General features: G+C 41.4%; 1 protein-coding gene across 2 annotated transcripts in view; it reads right to left on the reverse strand.

Annotated features, from left to right (window-relative positions):
- LOC143035060 (uncharacterized) overlaps positions 1 to 20,568 on the reverse strand; it is a 206,445-nt gene that overhangs the window by 119,120 nt on the left and 66,757 nt on the right. For both annotated transcript variants that reach the window (XM_076201553.1, XM_076201552.1), the window contains exons 3-8: positions 16,773 to 16,866; positions 14,157 to 14,294; positions 7,723 to 7,804; positions 7,133 to 7,289; positions 6,518 to 6,675; positions 4,970 to 5,114 (exon numbers count right to left, since the gene is read on the reverse strand). In XM_076201553.1, coding sequence (XP_076057668.1) covers positions 4,970 to 5,114; positions 6,518 to 6,675; positions 7,133 to 7,289; positions 7,723 to 7,804; positions 14,157 to 14,294; positions 16,773 to 16,866 — 774 coding nt within the window. The remainder of the gene's footprint in view (positions 1 to 4,969; positions 5,115 to 6,517; positions 6,676 to 7,132; positions 7,290 to 7,722; positions 7,805 to 14,156; positions 14,295 to 16,772; positions 16,867 to 20,568) is intronic.

Below are 20,568 nucleotides of genomic sequence, written 5' to 3' on the forward strand. Positions count from 1 at the left end.
AGGAGATGTAGATAGAAAAAGAGGAAAGGAAGGAGGGAGGAGATATAGATAGAAAAAGAGGAAAGGAAGGAGGGAGGAGACGTAGAAGATAACGGAGAAAAGGAAGGAGTGAGGGAGAGAAGTAGAAAGGAAAGAAGGATAAAAAGGACGGAGAGAAGTATAAAGGAAAGGAGGATACGAAGGAAGGGAAAGAAGTAGAAAGAAAAGGAGGAAAATAAGTAGGGAGAGATAAAGGGAGGTTATTAGTATTATGCCAGTAATAACCAGCGTTTCTATTCATTGGAGACAACACTGCGCAGATGTGGAGTCGCAGAGATGATTAAGAGGAGATCTAAGGAGGAAGTATCAGAAAGGAATGATAGTGGAAGAAAAAATTGAATAATACTTTTCTTTGAATGGAGAAGAGTCTCTAATAAAGATGCTGCGTGACTCTGGTCCGTAAGTGGGTGGGTCACTAAAGTCTTTAGATAATTGGTTGCTTAAGACTGGTTGATAAGGAGTTAGGCAACAATTTCCATAAAAAAATGGCGGCACCTACTGCAAACTACTAAAGGGAGAGAGAGAGAGAGAGAGAGAGAGAGAGAGAGAGAGAGAGAGAGAGAGAGTCGCCTTGAGAAGGACCATTTATTTAGAGAACAATACCTCGAAAGTTCGCTGAAATACCAGATGGAACTGCTAATCTTTTGAGAACGATTTAATGAAATCGGAGTACTCGCTTTCCCAAAAGACAAAAGGCACTTTGGAACTGAAGACAATGGACGCTTTGAAGACTCTTCCCAAATGGTTGGCCATCTTTACAAAACCATAAATCTATTAGTTCTAGTAATTCACTAGTAAACGGAACATAACCTAGAAATTCCAAGATTATTGGTTAGGTAGATTGAGAGAGGTGTTGTATTGTGTGGGATGGTGTGAAGGTTAAGGTTTTGGTGATTAATATGTGAGCTTACATCTGGGGATTTCTCATATGGGGATTCTCTGTACTTCAATGCAAATATAAATAATTATCAAAACAGAAAACGGCGGAAGGAGTTTAGATATGCTAATTTTTTTTAATAGAAAATTAGGTAGTAGTCACATAAAAGAACGCGATTGTAGGTGAGTTTAATGCAAAATGATGATTAAAAAAAGAAAGAAAGAAAAAAAAAGCCCTTAAACAGAGTGATTTCAACGCATTGGAAAATAACATTCAAAACCGAAGGGCCTGAATTTTGGTAACTTTAACAAAACATTAGGTAGTAATCAAAAGAAGAAATCCCCCCCCCTATTCATATGTAGGATAATTTTTAACGCAAAATTAGATGGTAGCGAATATACATACATACATATATATATATATATATATATACATATATATATATATATATATATATATATTTATGTATGCTGTAGGTTGGGTAATCTTAAAGCGAGAATATGTAAAAAATCAAAGAAGAATATAGCGACGCTGTCACATTGGTACTGTGTTGTGCCTTTTGCTATAGTTCATATTCCATCCATAGTTAAGGAAGAGGGGCGAGAGCAAGGGTGACCTGGAGACGGAGGGTAGGGAGTAAGATGGAAGAGGGAGGGAGAGGGAGGGAAGGAGGGAGAGAGGGAGTCAAACATGTGGGAGAGACGGGAGTGAGGGAGAGCGACCCAGAGACAGATTGCGGGTGGTAGGGATGGAGAGAGAAATGGGCAAGGAGGGACGGAGAGGGGGAGGGAAGGAGGGAGAAGGGAGGAGAAGGAAGAGAGGAAGATTGGAGTGGAGGAAAGGAGGGAAAGGGTAGGTATTTAATACAGAAAAAAAAGCTAGATTAAGCACAGTGAAAGCTGAAGATGTTGATGTACGTGAATAATATATACTCGAAAGCTGGCTATTGTAAATGTGCAGCGGATCATTTTGGTTCTTGTGAGTGGCATTCAAGAAAATGTTTGTGCTAGGAACGTCTTCGCGTTTGAACAAGCAAGGATGCATGTACGTTTAAATATCTAAATCGGAGCGTCGGTAGGAGAGAGAGAGTGTGTTGAATACACATAGGCGTGCGCGCAAGTATGCATGGAAATATGTATATATACGTGGATATCTATACACACAAGTATATGCTCACGAGCCACATATACTTGTACAATTACCCACCACAAACACACACACACACACACACACAAGAATACTACTTTACAGCTAGATAAACGCATGTGTATATGTATGTGTGTGTGTGTGAGTGTGTGTGTATTCACTTGGTCTTTGGATCACGTGTTGGACTCGTGATCGACAGCTATTTCCCTCCCGGAAGAGAGCTCAGAGCTCGTAGGTCCGATCTATGGGTAATGCTATGACCTTTCACACACACACACACCCAACTCCCCGCCCACGAGAGTCAGAGTAACGACCCGAAGCGCAGCAGTACCGAAATAATTTCGGCCCTGGGCAGGATTCGAACCAGGAGCTGCGGGCCACTTTCGTGGCAGCTCAGCGTTCTACCAACTGCGCCACCGAGTGTGTGTGTGTGTGTGTGTGTGTGTGTGTGTGTGTGTGTGTGTGTGTGAGTTTGGGTGTATGTGTATATGTGTGTGCGAGGCTTTTACGCTTGCACATGTAGGAATGAGTGTTTGTATTTGAAGTTGCTCTTAATATTGATTCTAATATATTTTTATTTACTTAGAAAAGATAACGCATTGTGTTAAAATCAGTTAAAGTATACAAAAACAAAAACAAAAATGAAAAAACAAACAAACAGCAAAGCAACCTAGAAAATGGAGGCGCCAACAGCTTTCCCGTCTAAAGAATGCGCCTCAGAAAACTTTATATGAAGAATTAATTTGAATTAAACATGAGCCATCGCGTCTAGAAAGTTTTACTAAAATGATAACTACGAAAAATCGCGTAAGCACAGTCCTCATAAATAGTCACATATATCATTTCCTGAGTTGAATAGGATTTAAATTATACATTCTTTAAATACCACGGGTAAAAGGATTTTAGATTGGAAACTTTTAAACGACTTGTGCAAACAAAAATCTCTTTGACGAATGTAAGGAAATCAATCTCCTCCCTCGTTTTCTGTTGCCAGACATCACAGAAAACGTGGGAGAACTTGTTTTAGTGTCTGTACATTTGTTCTCTTTTCATTGTCGAAGAGGCCTTGTGAAGACAGTGAATAACCAGACGTTCTCGGGAATTTTTTTTTGCTTAAAGAAAGGGTCCCCTTATAGAAGTTCTATTTGAAACATAGTTATATGCGTACATAGAATGAAACAGAGATTTGTAGGAATAGGCATATAAATATGTGTGTATGTGAGGTAGCGATAGAGAGAGAGAGAGAGAGAGAGAGAGAGAGAGAGAGAGAGAGAGAGAGAGAGAGAGAGAGAGAGAGAGAGAGAGAGGAAGAGGAGAGAGAGAGAGAGAGAGACACAGAGAGAGCTAGACAGGTAGATAAATAGAGATAGAAAGAGAAAGAAAGAGAGAGAAAGAGAAGGGAGAGAGTGAGAGAGAGGAGTGAGATAGAGAGTGAGAGAGAGAGAGAGAGAGAGAGAGAGAGAGAGAGAGAGAGAGAGAGAGAGAGAGAGAGAGAGAGAGAGAGAGAGAGAGAGAGAGAAAGCGAGATATATATATATATATATATATATATATATATATATATATATATATATATATATAGAGAGAGAGAGAGAGAGAAAGCGAGAGAGAGCGAGAGTAAGCGAGAGAGAAAGAGAGAGAGGGAGCGAGAGAGAGAGAGGGAGCGAGAGAGAGAGAGGGAGCGAGAGAGAAAGCGATGAATAGAGAGGGAGGACGAAGGAGAGCGAGAGCGATTTCTATCCGAAGTTCAGGGAAGCAGGAATTATAGTGAGGCGTAGGAACTTTAAAGTCACCCTTTGGACAGTGGGTGACCCACTCAGCGGACTCTCTACATTTTCTTCACCAGAGAGAATGAAGAATGAAGAAATTCTTTAGGGGTGACTATAATTTTGCGATGCGTATGAACACGGAAAGGTTTCTGCAAGATTGTTTTCACACAGATACAAACAAACACAGAAACGATCATTCAGTATTCTAATATTGTTCTTTATTTCCTTGTTGTATTTTAGGGAAAAGCCTAATCTAAATGAAGAATGACTTGTGAAGCAAAAAACTCAGTCACATTTTGTAGAATATAGAAAGCTTGATGAATCTTGATTTTTTTTGTCTCTGTGAAGTGTTATAGTTATTGTGAAATGAAATAGGATGATAAAATATATACTTAATGAAACTGTAGAACTGCTGACAAATCGTCAGATTTTGGTACAAAAACTTTCGCCAAGGGAGAGTAAATTGTGTTGTGTTTATTTGAGATTTTTTGTTAAATAACTTCCTTCTTAAAAGGGTATTATAGAGACGATTAAACCCGTCTTTCGTCAACCAGGAAAAACGAAAAAAACTTGGTATGAAAACGGTTATCCTTCAGTCTAAGGCAATTGTCTCTGTTTACATCAAATAAACATCACTGCAGTAACATTAAATCATATCTTTGTGCTCATCTCTGTGGGCATAGCCCTGTGGTCGGTATCACTTCTTGGATGATATAAACAGTCATATAAAAACGTTTGTAGATTATTTTTGTCTAATGACAAAGTTGTCTTCCTAGTGCACTGTGGCAAAGTGAACAATGATTTGATTTTCCATTTCTAGAATATATTGCTAGATTCGGAACTCTTGTTCTACTTGATGATTTACTGACTCTAATGTAGGTCATATGCAAGCAAACCTTACATGGACGTAGTTTGCCGATGTTCATCTTGAACAGGCTAAATACGGTGAACACAATTTCTGCGCTTGTTCTTTTAGTTAAATTGTCAGCCATTATTCGCTCTGCGTGGCGGCTAGTCATGACATCTCTTACTGATATCACACTCTGACTCTCCCAGCGGATTCGAACCACCAAACATCTACCTCCATGTGCTCTACCGATCTGGCCAATAAACAAAAAACGACATTTGTCAAACTTACCGATTTTCTTGTTGACGGTGATGGCGGGTCCAAGCCTGCTGTCTCCCAGAACAGCGGCTACGCTGAAGGTGTACTCGATGTCGGGACGGATACAGTAGTTGCAAACTTCAGGGTTGAGAGTGAAGCTACAGGTCAGATCCGTACACTGAGGAAGGGACGGGGAATTGACGTCAGCCGTGAGCGTACGTAAAAGGAGAAGTTTCATGCGTGTGTGGGTGTGTTAGATACTAAGTTTCAAGTGTGTGATTCTAGAATGGATTTAAGTAAGTAGCTTTGTTTGAGAACTGCCTCCAACTTTATAATACAGATATGCATTACGGTAAGTTGATTTTATCTTATTTGTACGTAAGCGTATTTGCGCGTTTGCATATTTCTTTAGTATTTACACAGTCGAGCGCTAAAGTGTTAAATGAAACTTGTAATAACACTTCTAGGGGGAAGAAGCCTTTTGATAGATAAATAGAGAGTTAGATAGATAAAGTTACTCAATAGTTGAGAAAAAATAAAGGAAAAGGAGGAAGAGGAGAAAGAGAGAGAGAGAGAGAGAGAGGGAGAGAGAGAGAGAGAGAGAGAAAAGTAAAGAAGAAAGTATCTGGTATGAGCGAGAAAATATATATTGGGCTGGGCATTGTATTATAGAAAAAGCCTCTTATCAAAGTTATTCTTGCCTCTTTCACTGTCCATAAAGGGGTGTGTTGGAATTAGCAAGAAGTGAAAAAGAGAAGAACAAAGCGAACTGAAGACGGGAGAGGGAAGAAAGGGAAAAAATAAGTAGGAATGGAAGGACGAAGATAAAAAAGGGATAGGGGAGGGAGAGAGATGGAAAGAGGAAATGGGGAAGAGAGGGAAGGAAAAGGAGGTGAAGGGGAAAGGGGGTAGAGGGAGAAGAGGTGGAAAGAGGAAGTGGGGACGGGAGTGCGAAGAAAAAGGGGAAAGGGAAGGAAGAGAGATGGAAAGAGGAGATGGGAAAGGGAGAGAAGGGAAAGAAGGTGAAAGGAGAAGGAGGTGGAGGGAGAAGAGGAAGGCGAGGGAAACTTGGACGAAGAGTATGATGGACCCAATGTATACAGTGTCGTTCCTTCAGATGAATGAATTCGTCTAGCAGATAGCCAGAATAAAGACTATAAAGAGCGACACTGTGCCGAAAGGGTCAACCCTCAGCTGAATAGAGTTGTCCGGCGCCAGCCAGGATAGAATTGGGTGGGGAAGTAACGGTTAGGATGGGTATGAAATGGTAGAGAAAGAGTGAGTATTATTTTGCCTTCATAAAAGAAAATGGTGAGAGGTATCTAGGCTTTTCCCCGAAATTTTGTTGAAAATTTCTAGATTTGAATAAAAACTGAATTTTACGTCACTTTGGCTAGGAATAAAAAACGTGTTCGTTATGAAACAGTTCTCAGAATATTCTACCAGAATTATTTGATTCAAAATTAATTTCACGTCGGTGTGCCTGAAAAATATTTTCGAAACAATTTGTCCGTTTTTTTATTTATTCATGTATCATCATTATCTTTTTATTGATAAATAGTTCCTGTTAGGCTCTCGTACCTTCATCTCGGTATCGTAGGAGACGGTGCCGCCGAGTAGAACGAAGATGTAGTTGTAGATATCTCCGGAACAGTCGGGGCGGTCCCATTGGAGGACGACGTTAGCGAGACGCTCAGACACTCGGAGGTTCTTGGGCTTCAAGTGATCGGTCAAGTCGGCTGCAGGAGGAGAAGGAGGAGGAGGAACCAGTGAGAAAGTTGTCAAAGAATGATTCCAGTTTGTTAACTAATATAAACTTTTTGGTTTTAAGTCCAGGTCGACTCCTGACTGATTACTTGTACCTAGAGATATTTGCTGATGTTATTTTATTTTACCTTTTTTTTTTTTTTAATGTACTGGAAGTTTTTGGAAATGTAGATGTGGAGGAATTATGATAAACACTGAATTTAGAGTTAGCAATTACATTTACATATATATTTTTTCTAGTTTGACACGCTATCAATCAAATTTACAAAATACAAAAAAGACATAGAGAAACTGTCCTAATGGTAAAAAATAATAATTTGCATTCTGTATCTGATCAACAAGACAGTTCTTTGCAATAAAGGGATAAAAGTTTCCGTAAAACTTATTTTATGTTTTCTTGATCAGAAACGACCTGTTTGCATCACATACCTTTCTTCTGACAGATCATGTACTGGAGAGTGTGGTCGGCAGGGTAGGGCTGGAGCTTGTGCTTGTAGCTAGTATCAGCAGTGTCATCCAACATAGCAGCGATGGAAGCTCCATAGAGGCCAGTAGGCACAGCATTCCATTCGTTTGAAGAACCAACCTGAAGAAGACAAAGGAGTTTAGTGGAAGGCGGATGAAAATTCTATTGAAAAATCTTAAAGAAAAAAATGTACGTAATGATTTTATTCCAAAGGAAGTTGGATAAAGAATATGAATGATATGATAAGAATAGGTTCAAAATGATCGTTCAGTTTGCATGAGTTATCCGTAACGGTTAAGAACGATCCAAATAGAGAAATGTCACTTCATTTTTTGGAAGAAATAAAGCGACATGACGTCACTCAGCAACGCGGAAGGCGCCATTCTGAATGAATCACAATATCTTTGGCTACTTTTCTCAAACTAAAGTGCAACTAAAGAACTTAATCATCACCTTAAGTGTGATGATCTAATTATATAAATATATTTCTGGTACGATACACTAGATTGAATCACTCTATAATTTCTTGAAATATATATTATTTTTGAATTACCTTGAGCCAGTCGCAGAAATCGTTGCCTTCGCACTTGCTCCCGTCAGCGTAACGCCACTTGGCCGGGCTGTCGCAGGAATCCCTGTTGGGAAAAAATAAAATAATTAAATAAATAAATAAATAAATAAATAAATAAACAAAAAGTAAATAGATAAATAAAATAAGTGAATAAAATAATCATCAACACGAGGTCACCAACAACACCCTCGTTGAATGAAATCACCCGGCGACATATTGATTGAAAAAACAGACCACCCGGTACGGAAGGAATTGGTGATCTAATGCAGGACCTGTCTATCCCCGAAGGGACAATACAAACCAATGTCTATTAGGCAACTAGTAAAGATGTTTAGGTTAACGCCAGGAGGCGCTTAACTGCGGCCGGTTCTGTTAGATTTGCCCCTTGTACTTGGAGTAATTATTGGGTTTGAACCCGGGTTAGCGCAGTTGAAATCAAGATCGAAAACAACACGCCACATCGGCACAAAGAATATAAAGAAAGATTTCACTCAGCTGAATAAAGGGAGAGGAAAGTGAAAAGCAAATAATGTAGAGAGAGAGGGAGAGAGAGAGAGAGAGAGAGAGAGAGAGAGAGAGAGAGAGAGAGAGAGAGAGAGAGAGAGAGAGAGAGAGAGAGAGAGAGAGAGAGAGAGAGAGAGAGAGAGAGAGAGAGAGAGAGAGAGAGAGACATAGAGAGGTCAGACCTAAGAAGTGAAACGGAATGCACCGAACACACATTCTGTGCCCCTCCCCACTTCCCCCTTCCTCCCACCCCCTTCCTCCCTCCCTTCCCTCTGCTACTCTCAGCCTCCCCCCCCCCCCCGGTCTTGTCCCATTTTCTCCGGCGCATCTTCAGTCGTGGCCCCCTCCCCCTCCCCCTCCCCCTCCCTCGCTTCATGTCTCTTCTGTCTCCGTTTTCTTTCCCCCAATGAAAGGCTGGGGTGGATTTTTTTTTGTACACAACTCTTCTCCTTTTCTTTTTTTTCGTACCTCATCTAAGCACCGCCTATGGAGATGCTGTTATCTTATGTTCCAACTTTCACTTGGGAATGTTTGAGGTCGCGAGTGTCTGACCAACACATTATTTTTTTCTGTAGGTTGATATCAGATTATTTTATTAAGACGAGTGAAATTTCTAAACAGAAAGAGATCTCGGTTGACCAAAATTCCATTCCGTCCCTCGTCCATCCACAACTGGATAGGTTTCTATAGAATTGAATAAATCAATAACTTGTGTTGCATGCTACTATTATGAAGGGTTTAAAACAACATAGAAACAGGACGGAGAGAACCGTGATTCGGTTCTCGAGTTTGTCCGTTTTGCTTCAACGACATGACGTCATGTCGATCTAGACTTCATGTAACCGATTTGAAAGTTCAGTGTTATATCCCTGACAATTTAATATATTATTTTTTCATAGAAAACGATAAATATTATCGAAAAAAGAAAGGAGAGGAAGAATGACGATAAAGAAGCATACATGCCATACAGTTAGAAGATGGTAGTAATGTATAAGTGGAAGTGGTAGGTAGGTAGAGAGAGAGAGAGAGAGAGAGAGAGAGAGAGAGAGAGAGAGAGAGAGAGAGAGAGAGAGAGAGAGAGAGAGAGAGAGAGAGAGAGAGAGAAAGAAAGGAAGAGAGAAATTATAGTGACCGTGGCAAGAGTAAGAAACATTGAAAAAACATCTAGTTGTGTTTTGAAAATCAAAAGAATGAGATGAATGACCTCCCCCCCCCCCGTGTAGGCGAGAGGCGGTTTGACCAGCCTCTAGTGTCTGGGCCCTTAGGCAGATTCCTGCCCCCCCCCCCGCCTCCCTACCCCCTCCCTCCCACTCCCTCCCTTGCCCTTTGCCCTATGATGAGTCGGGCAATAGTGCCCATGGTGTGTGAATTGTAGGTTTTCTTTTAGAAAGCTTAAGAAGGAATTTGATGTCTTGGCAGATGTTTATGATTACTATTTTTTTTCTTTTTTTCTCCTTTGAAGTTTGGATAGTTTTCTCTGTAGATTTTGGTTTGTTTTATGTTCGGAACTTTCTCTCGTCTGTGGAATTTAGGACTGAAACTGGTAATACACTTCCATAATATCCACAAAATATAGCAAAATGCTGGATAGATTATTTTGTATTCAATTATAGTTTTATAAACGATATTTTTAGTTTGTATTAAAAGGAATTTGGCTCAATTTTTTGAAAATATCTGCCAGTATAGAAATATCTAGAAGACGTTCGTTGTAGTATTGGAACGAGAGAAAGTATCTGCGTGACAAATATGGTCTTCAGAAGATTTTTTTTTGTTTTTTTTTTTGGCGAAAGCAGCTTTTGGAGCTAAAGATCATCGTCTTAACTGGGAGGGAAATTTGCGATCACAGAGTTCTGAGATGTGTTGAAAAATTTGTCTTTCAACAAATTAGTCTTACAGATTTTACAATCTACATATTCTTCAAGACATAACACTGAAAATTCATATCGTTTATTAATGAAGATAAAATTAATTTTCTAATAAGGGAATCTCGAATATAGTAAAAAGTTTATCAACACAATTAGCTGCATCTGATATAATTATTTTGTTAACAGACATTGCATAATTGTAGAGTGTGATGTGTACTACATCTGATTAATTGTCTATCATCTTGCTTTGAGAACCGTTAAATAATTACAAAACAAGCAATACTAATGAAATTTTCATTTGAAAATGAAAGATAATATTAGTATTGGGCAAGGAGAGATGAATAGATAATAAGGCAGAAATAGGAATAAAGAAATAGGAAGACAATCACAAATGCAAAACAAATGTGATAACATTCTGATGAAAAGGAAAAAAACGTCGACATTTTGAAAAATTCAGACCGTTGGAAGCAGGATTTCTCTCTCTTGAAAATTAACGTCAAAGGCTGAATGATAACCACACTAATGAATAGGAGCGTGGTATTCATGCAGGATGGGACATGGTTAAGTACATGACGGAGAAAACCCAACATTGTCGTTATTTTCCCACAGTTCTTGGGAACCAGCCGCTTTCCTCCGATTTCCCACTTTCTATGTCGACGGACCGAGTTGAAACTTCCGTTTTCTGTAACGACGCGGCTATTGTCGATTGTCTGAAGAGTCTAAAAATGGTGATTATTTTTCCCAGTAAAATGGAACGACGGAAATGTTCGCGTGTATGTGTTTACATAATTATGGTTTGGTATACTGATTTTGAATTCACGAAGAATCTTAGCTCCTGATTTGACAGTTTCTATGTTATACGTAAAAGAAAATTCTGAATTTCTTGAAATCTCGTGTGCTTTATAAGTACATAATCTCAATGTATTTGTATATTTAAAAACGGATGCACGCTTATACTCGTGGTTACCCGTCGTGATGCCCACTTATCATGATTTGGATATTACTGTTTGATTATAATTATTTCACCATTTTTGGTTAAATACAAAAATAAAAGAAGAAGATTTTAGTTTTTAAATATTCAATTTTAAGGAGGTGAATGTGCGTGGATGAGAATATAAACTTAGAAATATCTAGATACAAGAATAGGCCGTTGCCACATACGATTGAATTCTAGACGACTAGATTCAACCTTTGTTTTCATACTAGGAATTCTAATTGAAATTCTATGTATATTTTCTAGATGTGCACCTCACAAAATTTCAACTTAATATTTGTATGAAAGACTAGGATTATCGTCTTCTTACTTAAATTTTTTTATTTTTAGTTGAAACGAATCATTAGAAGTCATTTTGAAAAGAGATGAATTCGAATGAATATGAGAAAGGACCTTGATAGGACTGTAGTTGTGCAAAGGCAAGTAACTGTTCAAACGTAGCAAGTGCAAGTAACCAGCGCTTCTATCCTTGTGTCCCTAGGAGGTAGTCCTCGAGGTAGAGAGGTAAAGAGAGGAAAGGAGGTAGAGGGGTAAAGAGAGGAGGGGAGGTAGAGACGTAAAGAGAGTAGCAGAGGTAGAGAGGTGAAGAGAGGAACAGAGGTAGAGAGGTAAAGAGAGGAGTGGAGGTAGAGAGGTAAAAAGAGGAGGGGAGGTAGAGAGGTAAAGAGAGGAACAGAGGTAGAGAGGTAAAGAAAGGAATAGAGTTAGAGAGGTAAAGAGAGGAGTGGAGGTAGAGAAGTAAAGAGAGGAGGGGAGGTGGAGAGGTAAAGAGAGGAGGGGAGGTAGAGACGTAAAGAGAGGAATGGAGGTAGAGAGGTAAAGAGCGGAGGGGAAGTAGAAAGGTAAAGAGAGGAACAGGTAGAGAGGTAAAGAGAGGAGGGGAGGTAGAGAGGTACGAGTAAAGAGAGGAGGGGAGGCAGAGAGGCAAAGAGAGGAGGGGAGGTAGAGAAGTAAAGAGAAGAGGTGAGGTAGAGAGGTAAAGAGAGGAGGCAGAGGTGTGGAGGTGAGACGAGGAGGATAGAACCGTGTCTTGTTATGCTTGCATCAAGGTGAATCATTGTTTATTCAAGAGTTAGAATGATAATAATAAAAATATTATAATGCGTGGATGAGAATAAATCACTTTTGCACTGTAAAAGCATAAGCCCAGGAGATCCCTTAGCAAAATGCCAGAAGGGGGGGGGGGGCACCGTGGGGGTGGGGGGCAGTATGGAATCCAGTTTCCGTATTGTGCATTCCAACTTTCATTATCATTTTTGATAGCCAGAAAAGGTCATCACTATTTTTGTTGTTGCTATATGTCGAGGGAAATTTATTTGTTTGTTGTTGTTTGTCTGTTTGCCTATTATTTGCTTGATTTTCATTTGTTGTTGTTTGTCTGTCAATTCTTTATTGTTTGCTGTTTGCCTGTTTGTTGTTTAACTGTGCCTGTGCATTTGTTTATTTTATCTATTACTGTTTACATTAATGTGATTTTTATTCCATTCTATTTATTTATTTATTTTCATTTATCATTGTTGTATTTGTTCGTATCCGACCTAGTTATGGACCATAAGGTCTCCTGTCGGCGTGTTCCGCCTTTGTAATCCTTTGTAAATGTAGAGGGACCGTGAAAATGGATAAATGCAAATAGGCAAGTGTAGGTAGACCAAGAAGGGTAGGGAAGATGTAGGAAAGAAAAAGTGTTTTAAAGAGTAGAGAGTAGGCAGAAAAAGAGAGGAGACGCTGAAAGAGAGCGAAAGGAGCGTTCTGGGAGGACGTGACACGTCAGAACAGGAACACAAAGGGACCTGTGGGAAGTAGCTCCCGAAAAAAGAAAAAAAGAAAAAAAAAATGAAAAGAAAAACAAGTACGGAAGGATCCGCAGTGCACGCATGTGTGCGGTGTGGAACAGACAGACGGACAGACAGACAGAGAGACAGATAGAGAGACAGACAGACAGATAGACGGACAGACAGACAGTCAGACAGACAGAGAGACAGATAGAGAGACAGACAGACAGAAAGATAGACGGACGGACAGACAGACAGACAGACAGACAGACAGACAGATAGACGGACAGACAAACATATATATGGAGAGACAGACAGATAGACAGACAGACATATAGGCGGACAGACAAACAGATAGACAAACATATAGACGGACAAGCAGACAGAGATATAGACGGACAGACAGACAGACAGACAGGTAGACAGAGAGATAGACATACACTCATAGTAAAGGACAGCCAGCCAGGTGGGCGGGCAGGAAGAGAGAGACGGGCAGAAGGACAGGTAGAAGAACGGGGTCAGCTAGTTTCTGACCCTGAGAACGGGAAACTTGATTATGCTACTGTACTTGGTTACACAGGAGTCCCGGGTGGCTCAGCGGTTACGCGCTCGTTTCGCATGACAGAAAACCGGGTTCGAATCCCGTGTCGGACACGAAAACGGGTGTCAGTAGTGAGGTAGTTAGTGTTATGTCTCTTTAAGCCTTGTCGGGATTGCCTGGTGGCCTTGTTCAGAAAACATGCATAAAACCAGCCCAATGCTTTCCTATTTTATGCAGTACCCTTACAATAAAGCCTGCCAAGGTGATCCATGGTTGGGTGGCAGAAGGGAACCCACCATCGGCCCTTGGGTCTAAAGCCTTCGGGTCTCTACTGAGGTTCTCCACAATAGTCAGTATGCAGAAAGCTAACTAACTGAAGACCCATGATGATAGTCGACACTCCTGTTACAACATTGGCTTCATGTTGAACCATTCTCTCTCTTCTTTAACTAACTCCCCCATCCTCATTTATGCTTCCATGTCCTTGTACATGATTCTCACCTTCATACATTCAAAAACTCTCCATATTTCAATCACATAAGTCCTTGATCATGTACCTTTACCTAGCTCGCTAAATGAACGAAAGAATATAGGTTGGAAAGGGTAAACGAAGATGGGTTGGGAACGGTTCAACTTATAATTCTCCGAAGACGACCATGTTGGTGGCAACGTTAAACCAGTGATCTGTTCCCAGCCTGTCTTCGTAGACGCTTCCCCGAACACGTGAACACGTTACTTACTGGCACATGAGTCCAAGGAAGGCCCTTCGGTATTGCGACTCGACCTCGTTGTTGAGCTCGGGCCTCAGGATCGTCTTCAGGAAGTTGTGGGTCGAAATGGACGTGTCCGAAGCCAGCGAGGCGCCATCGGCTTGACAGCTGTCGAGAGAAGAGGGCGCGTTAGTGAGGCAGAGGGAAAAAACAAATATATAAAGTTTTGTTATAATAATAATAAATTTATTAGGTAACGAATCAATATACATGAAGTGCAGATAATGAAAAGAACACATAGTTCGAAATAACAATTACAATTGCCGAGGATAACATAAAAAAGCATGTAAGCTTATTTCCATTGTGGTCCTCAAAACAAAAAGCCGAATTAGATACGTAATACTGTCGTTGTTGTTTTTGTCACACGTACTATTTCATGTCACACAGACGCAAAATTCATAGATTCCTCTGACACAGCTATACAGTGCTCAGCTGCACCATGGTGATGCACTTTTGAGATTCTATTCTGGTTACTGCTGCCAGAAGATTTTATTCAATTGATGAGGTAGGGGGACAGATTAGGGGTGAAATGGGCTCTTGATACCCCCTCCTTCCCAAACTCATCTGAATAAAATCACGTGACGGCATGTTCCAGAATAAACTCTCTAAAGGGCTTCCCCGTATGTAAAGGGGCGAGTATGACAACAACATATAGAGTAAAGGGGAACTTAATTAATAGATCCTTTACGTGCCAAAGATCCACTTTCTCTGTTGGAGAAGGGGGAGGGAAGGAGGGAAGGAGGGAGGGAGGGAGGGAGGGAGGGAGGGAGGAGCGTTGTTGGGGAGGGTGCGGGTGTGAGGGGGAGAAGGGGGACGTCCTTGATGTGCCGAGAATATCCAAAGAGCAACGGAGCCACGGCCATCAAGTTTAACTGTTTGTGTTTGTGTGTGCGTGCGCTCATGCGTGCGTGTGTTCGTGCGTGCGTGCGTGCTTACGAGCCTATGCTCCTGCATCGATGTGACTGTATGCGTTGTTCTGGATGTGTATATTCGTGAATTTGTATGCACATGTAATGGGTGTATGAGTATTTGAGTATATGTCTTTGTATAAGGTTTACCATGGTCTTGGACCACGTGTTCGGCTCGTGATCGACAGCTGATACCTTTCCCGGATGTGTGTCATTGTATGCATATGTGCTTGTGAGTGCACGTGTGTGTGAGTGTACGTGTGTGTGTGTGTGTGTGTGTGTGTGTGTGTGTGTGTGTGTGTGCGCGTGCGTGTGTGTGTATGCGTGTGAGTGTGTGTATATTTAGTTTGAAACACACTAGGGCACACGTGCAAGTGAATATGTATGTGCGAATATTGTGTGTGTACGTAAATTTATATATCTAAGGAAATCTTTATTTCTTATTTTTAGAAAGATTGAAATTTTTTAATTCTATTTTTTCTATCGCTTGTTTGTTTACGTGGAAGGTTGTCTAACTAATTGGGGTTGGAATTTCTTGACTTAATAACCGGAAGCTGACAGAAAGGTGACAGAGAGGTGACAGAGGAAATGACAGTCAACCTGTGGGTCACACATTCATTCTGTCACTATTTACATGGGAAGGGACCTTGACACGGTTATGAACTCGTAATCACGTGACGTGATACTCTTGTGATCGAGTGAAGGTGTTTCCTGATCGATCATAATTACACAGGGTCTTGTTCTCATAGAATGTGATTCTCAAACTTTTTTCGGCCATGCTTTACATAGTCACTGATATCCCCCCATATGGTGATATACAATTCTTATAATTTGAAAAACAAACTTCCCCTTCGGCTGAAAAGGCATAGAATCTTGGTTTGAGAGCTCTTTGAAAGACGAAGGCATCAATGAAAAATAAAAAACAAAAACACCGAATTGGCAACTGTGCCCATGTTGAGAAGCACCGAGTCGTTACTGTCGTAGTTGAAGCACAGTGTATGAAATAGTGCATTTGAGTTGTACAGTCACAAACAAAAGTTTCGACCTACAATACAGGTTTCATAACGTCAATAGAATATTTTTTGTCTAATACGTGATGCATTTTCTTATATAGTATTCACCTTAAAGTTAAGTATTTTTCTTGAACAAGTAAGAAAACAATGTCAAACAGAGAATTTGAATTTCATGAAAAACTCTTGGGTGGGGGGTCAAAACTTTTGATCGTGACTGTACAAATTCGTGTTCTGGTACAACCGTGATCGACTGAAGGTGCTCCTAGATCAATCACGATGGCAAAGGAGTGTATTGTTGTGAAGAGAACACATTGTGCTAAAGGTCACTAGTTGATTATTGTCTTGGGTACAATCAGATGTGGAATTTAACACGGTTAGACATAAAACCAAACGGATTATTCTCTTCCTTTTTTCCACCCTCCCTCTCATTATATGTCTTATTTCTATTCACACCTTTCATAAATTTCCCTCTTTATCTTTCTCTTGTCTCATTCCTCTTCTCTTCTGTCTTCTTCTCCACTCTTCCTTTATCTTTTTTAAAGAACTCGCTGTTGGTCCCCTCCCTTCCTTCCCATTTTCTTCTCCAAAAGAACCATAGGATTCTACAGAGACTTTAAAAAAAAGTGAAGAGACTATTTGAATGCCTCTCACTCCAGGAGACTTACTTCCTCTGAGCGGTGCTGAAGTCGATGGGAGTGTCGCTCTTCACCACCTTGTAGCAGAAGTCGCCGTGCTTGTGGTAACCAGGAGTGCAGGAGTCTGCAAAAAAAAAAAAAGATATCGTCAGCTTCTGTAGAAGAATTATGTGAGTGTGTGTGTGTGTGTGTGTGTGTGTGTGTGTGTGTGTGTATGTGTGCCCGTGTATGTGTGTGTGTGATTCACCAATGTCTTGGATCACATGTTGTGCTCGTGATCGACAGGTGTTACTTTCCGGTTGAGAGCTCAGAGATCATGTATGGCCCGATAAATGGGTAATTTTGTATGTATGTATGTATGTGTGATTCACCATGGTCTTAAATCACGTGTTGGATTCGTGAAGGAGAGCTCATAGCTCATATATGACCGATCTATGGATAATGCTGTGACCTTACACACATACTCAAATACACACACACACACACACACACACACACACACACACACACACACACACACACACACACACACACACACACACACACACACACACACACACACACACACACACACACACACACACACACACACACACACACACACACACACACACACACACACACACACACACACACACACACACACACACACACACACCTCCCTGCCCACGAGAGTTAGAGTGCCGGCTCGCAGCGCAGCGATGCGTCACGGTAGCAGAAGGGTTAAGTACAAAAAATAAGTTAAGAGATAATGAAACAAAGAGGTAAACAAACAGGGAAACAGGCAAACAGTCGCCACCAGGGCAGCAACAGGACAAGGACACATGTGAGGAGGAAACAAACAACAGGGACGTTCATGAACGACCAACGAAAACGGGGACGGGGCGCGACAACGAAAACCGAGACTCACGTTCTTATGGAAACAGGACGATCTCGTTCTCGTGTACGTTCTTTACCGGCCTGTTGCCATGGAAACGGTGGTAGAAAACGGGGAAAGTGTTGAGAGACAACTTGATTCCCTTGGGGTAGGAAGACCACATCGTGAGTAGAGAGAGAGAGAGAGAGAGAGAGAGAGAGAGAGAGAGAGAGAGAGAGAGAGAGAGAGAGAGAGAGAGAGAGAGAGAGAGAAGAACGTTATTTGCAAGATGTCCGACAGAAGGGTCACTAGTACAAAATATGATCCTTCACGAACAGCTCCAACAGGAGACTAAACCCGTTGTTGAACATTATTCCTTTATATATTTTATTCTGGTGACTCACCGACGATTTTTATTAAGAACAGAAGAACCAGGAGGTGTAGTGGACTGGAGAGGAGTAAGGAAGCGTGAGTGAGAGAGAGAGAGAGAGAGAGAGAGAGAGAGAGAGAGAGAGAGAGAGAGAGAGAGAGAGAGTGACGCCGGAGCGAAAAGGTGACCTGAGTTTTAGGTCCTTCTGGGCGAGGTCATACCCTCAGATGAATAAAATCATCAGGATGCGTTAGCCAGATGAAGGCTTTAAAGTGCGTCTGCGTGTGTGTGTGGGGGGGGGGCGGCCGATGTGGATCCAGGCCCGTTTACCATAAGTTGGCTTGGAACGTATCGGCAGAAGCTTCTGCCTCGGATTCTGGATGCTGCTGCTGCTGCAGACGTTCCAAGGAGAGAAAGGACCGAGAGGAAAGGGAAAGTTTCCGTGGGTGGTCGGGGTGGGGGTGGGGAGTAAGGTTGGGGGTGGCGTCTGGGGGTATGTGAAGAAGATTCACTCTGCAATGGATTTTTATTTTTTATTTTTTTATTTTTTTATTTTTTTTGCCGAAGATAAGACGATGCGTTGAGGCTTAAGGGACAAGAAAGGGTCTCGTAAGAGATAAAGAGTATCTGCAAGTGAAAAGATTTCCAGAAGATAGGAGAGTCTTTTGAGAAATAAGAGGAAGTCTCTAAGGAAAAGGAGCCTTAGATAAGAAAGAGACACGTGAGATAAGATAGGCAAAAAAAAAATGGCTCTACTGAGAGATAATAAAGAGTCTCTCAAAGGATAAAATCTCTCTGTTCTCAGGGAAGAGAAATCAAGGTCTCACGAGAGACTCTGTAACATGAGATAGGACCAAATATCAGAGGAAATAAGAGATTCAAGCGGGGAATTGAGAGACTCAGGGAGATTGAACGACGCCTGAAGGGAGATCAGACGGAGCATCCAGGGAGATCAGGGAGAGAAGCAAAGGGAGACTGTTCTCAAGGAGATCTTGGTTGAATTGCGTCATCACTTTCCCTATGACCTTACGACCTCCCAGCCTCCCTCCATCTCCTCCCTCCCTCTCCTCTCCTCCCTCTTTCCCTCCCTCCCTCTCCCTCCTGCCTATTTATGTGCCTGCCTTCCTGTTTGCGTGCTTGCACGGCTGTGTTCCTTCTGTCTAGGTACAGATAGTTCCTATTCTAGTTGGAATTCTCTAGGTTTCGGAACTCTCTCCAATATTCGCAACGAATACGGCTTTCGAAAACGTGCCAGAATGTCAGTGCTGTTTTTGTATTCGGAGTTCGAAATATTTGGGGAACTTTTTCTTCCGAATTTTGGGGATTTCCGAATTTTTGGGAGCTCCAAATTTTGGGAAGTGCCGAATTTTGGGGAGTTCCGAATTTTGGGGAATTCCGAATTTTGGGAGTTCCAAATTTTAGAGATTCCCAATAGAGAAAATTATATCTGCAGTCTGCTTATCCATGTGCCTGCCTGGCGCAGAGGTCACTTATCCAGAGGACTCAGAAGCCACCAGAACTTGGATAAGGAAGCAAATCACATTTGGATAAGTTGGATTTAATCCTTTGCAAGCACAAAATTAATGGAGCCACTTCTGGGCTGGAAATGGTTAATCGAAGTACGTCACTATGATGTCAGGAATAAGAATACCGTCATCATGTTCCCTCATGTGTCGTAAAATTAGATTGAGTGGGACGGAGCGAGGGGGATTTAGGACCCTCCATTCAATTCTTCTCCTAATTTAGTCCCGCATAAGAAACGGGGTGGAAACTGCTTTGACTTGGCTACCCCTTGTATATTTTCATTTATTTTATTTATTTATCAATTAATTAATTTATCTATTTATTTATTCACATATTTATTTGTTTGTTTATCTATTTATTCTCTACTACAATACAAGGGTGACAACATTTTGGGACCAGAGGTACAAACCCTCCCGAGGTCCCATCACCTATAAATACAGGGCTGCCAACCCTTCCGAAACGTGGGCTTCATGGTAGTAAGCGTGCGAACGAGCGTGTCGATGGCTGTAGAATCGAACCGTGAAAATGGATTTCACAGTCGTCGATGCGCCGAAACCATACAGTCAAATGAAAAAAGTATATACGCGTATGTGCGCACTTGTGTGGACAAAACAGATAAACGTACACAGACGTACAGAGACAGAGAGGTACATTGTTTCATACATACAGACAAATAGAAAGACAGCAAAAGAAAGAGAGAGAGGGAGAGAGAGAGAGAGAGAGAGAGAGAGAGAGAGAGAGAGAGAGAGAGAGAGAGAGAGAGAGAGAGAGAGAGCGAGCGAGAGAGAGAGAGAGAGAGAGAGAGAGAGAGAGAGAGAGAGAGAGAGAGAGAGAGAGAGAGAGAGAGAGAGAGAGAGAGAGAGAGAGAGAGAGAGAGAGAGAGAGAGAGAGAGAGAGAGAGAGAGAGAGAGAGAGAGAGAGAGAGAGAGAGGGGGAGAGAGCGAAAGAGCGCATTCCACGGTTCTAACTAAGACCCTTCCATGTTCGCACACAACATCCGGACACGTAATTGTTGTCTGTTGACTCCGACCGACCGTCTCTCTCTCTGCGTGGGCCTCCGTCGCCGCGCCTCACGC

This window comes from Oratosquilla oratoria, chromosome 18, assembly GCF_046742065.1.
Source record: "Oratosquilla oratoria isolate Oo_2021 chromosome 18, ASM4674206v1, whole genome shotgun sequence".
In the NCBI taxonomy this organism is placed as follows: domain Eukaryota; kingdom Metazoa; phylum Arthropoda; class Malacostraca; order Stomatopoda; family Squillidae; genus Oratosquilla; species Oratosquilla oratoria.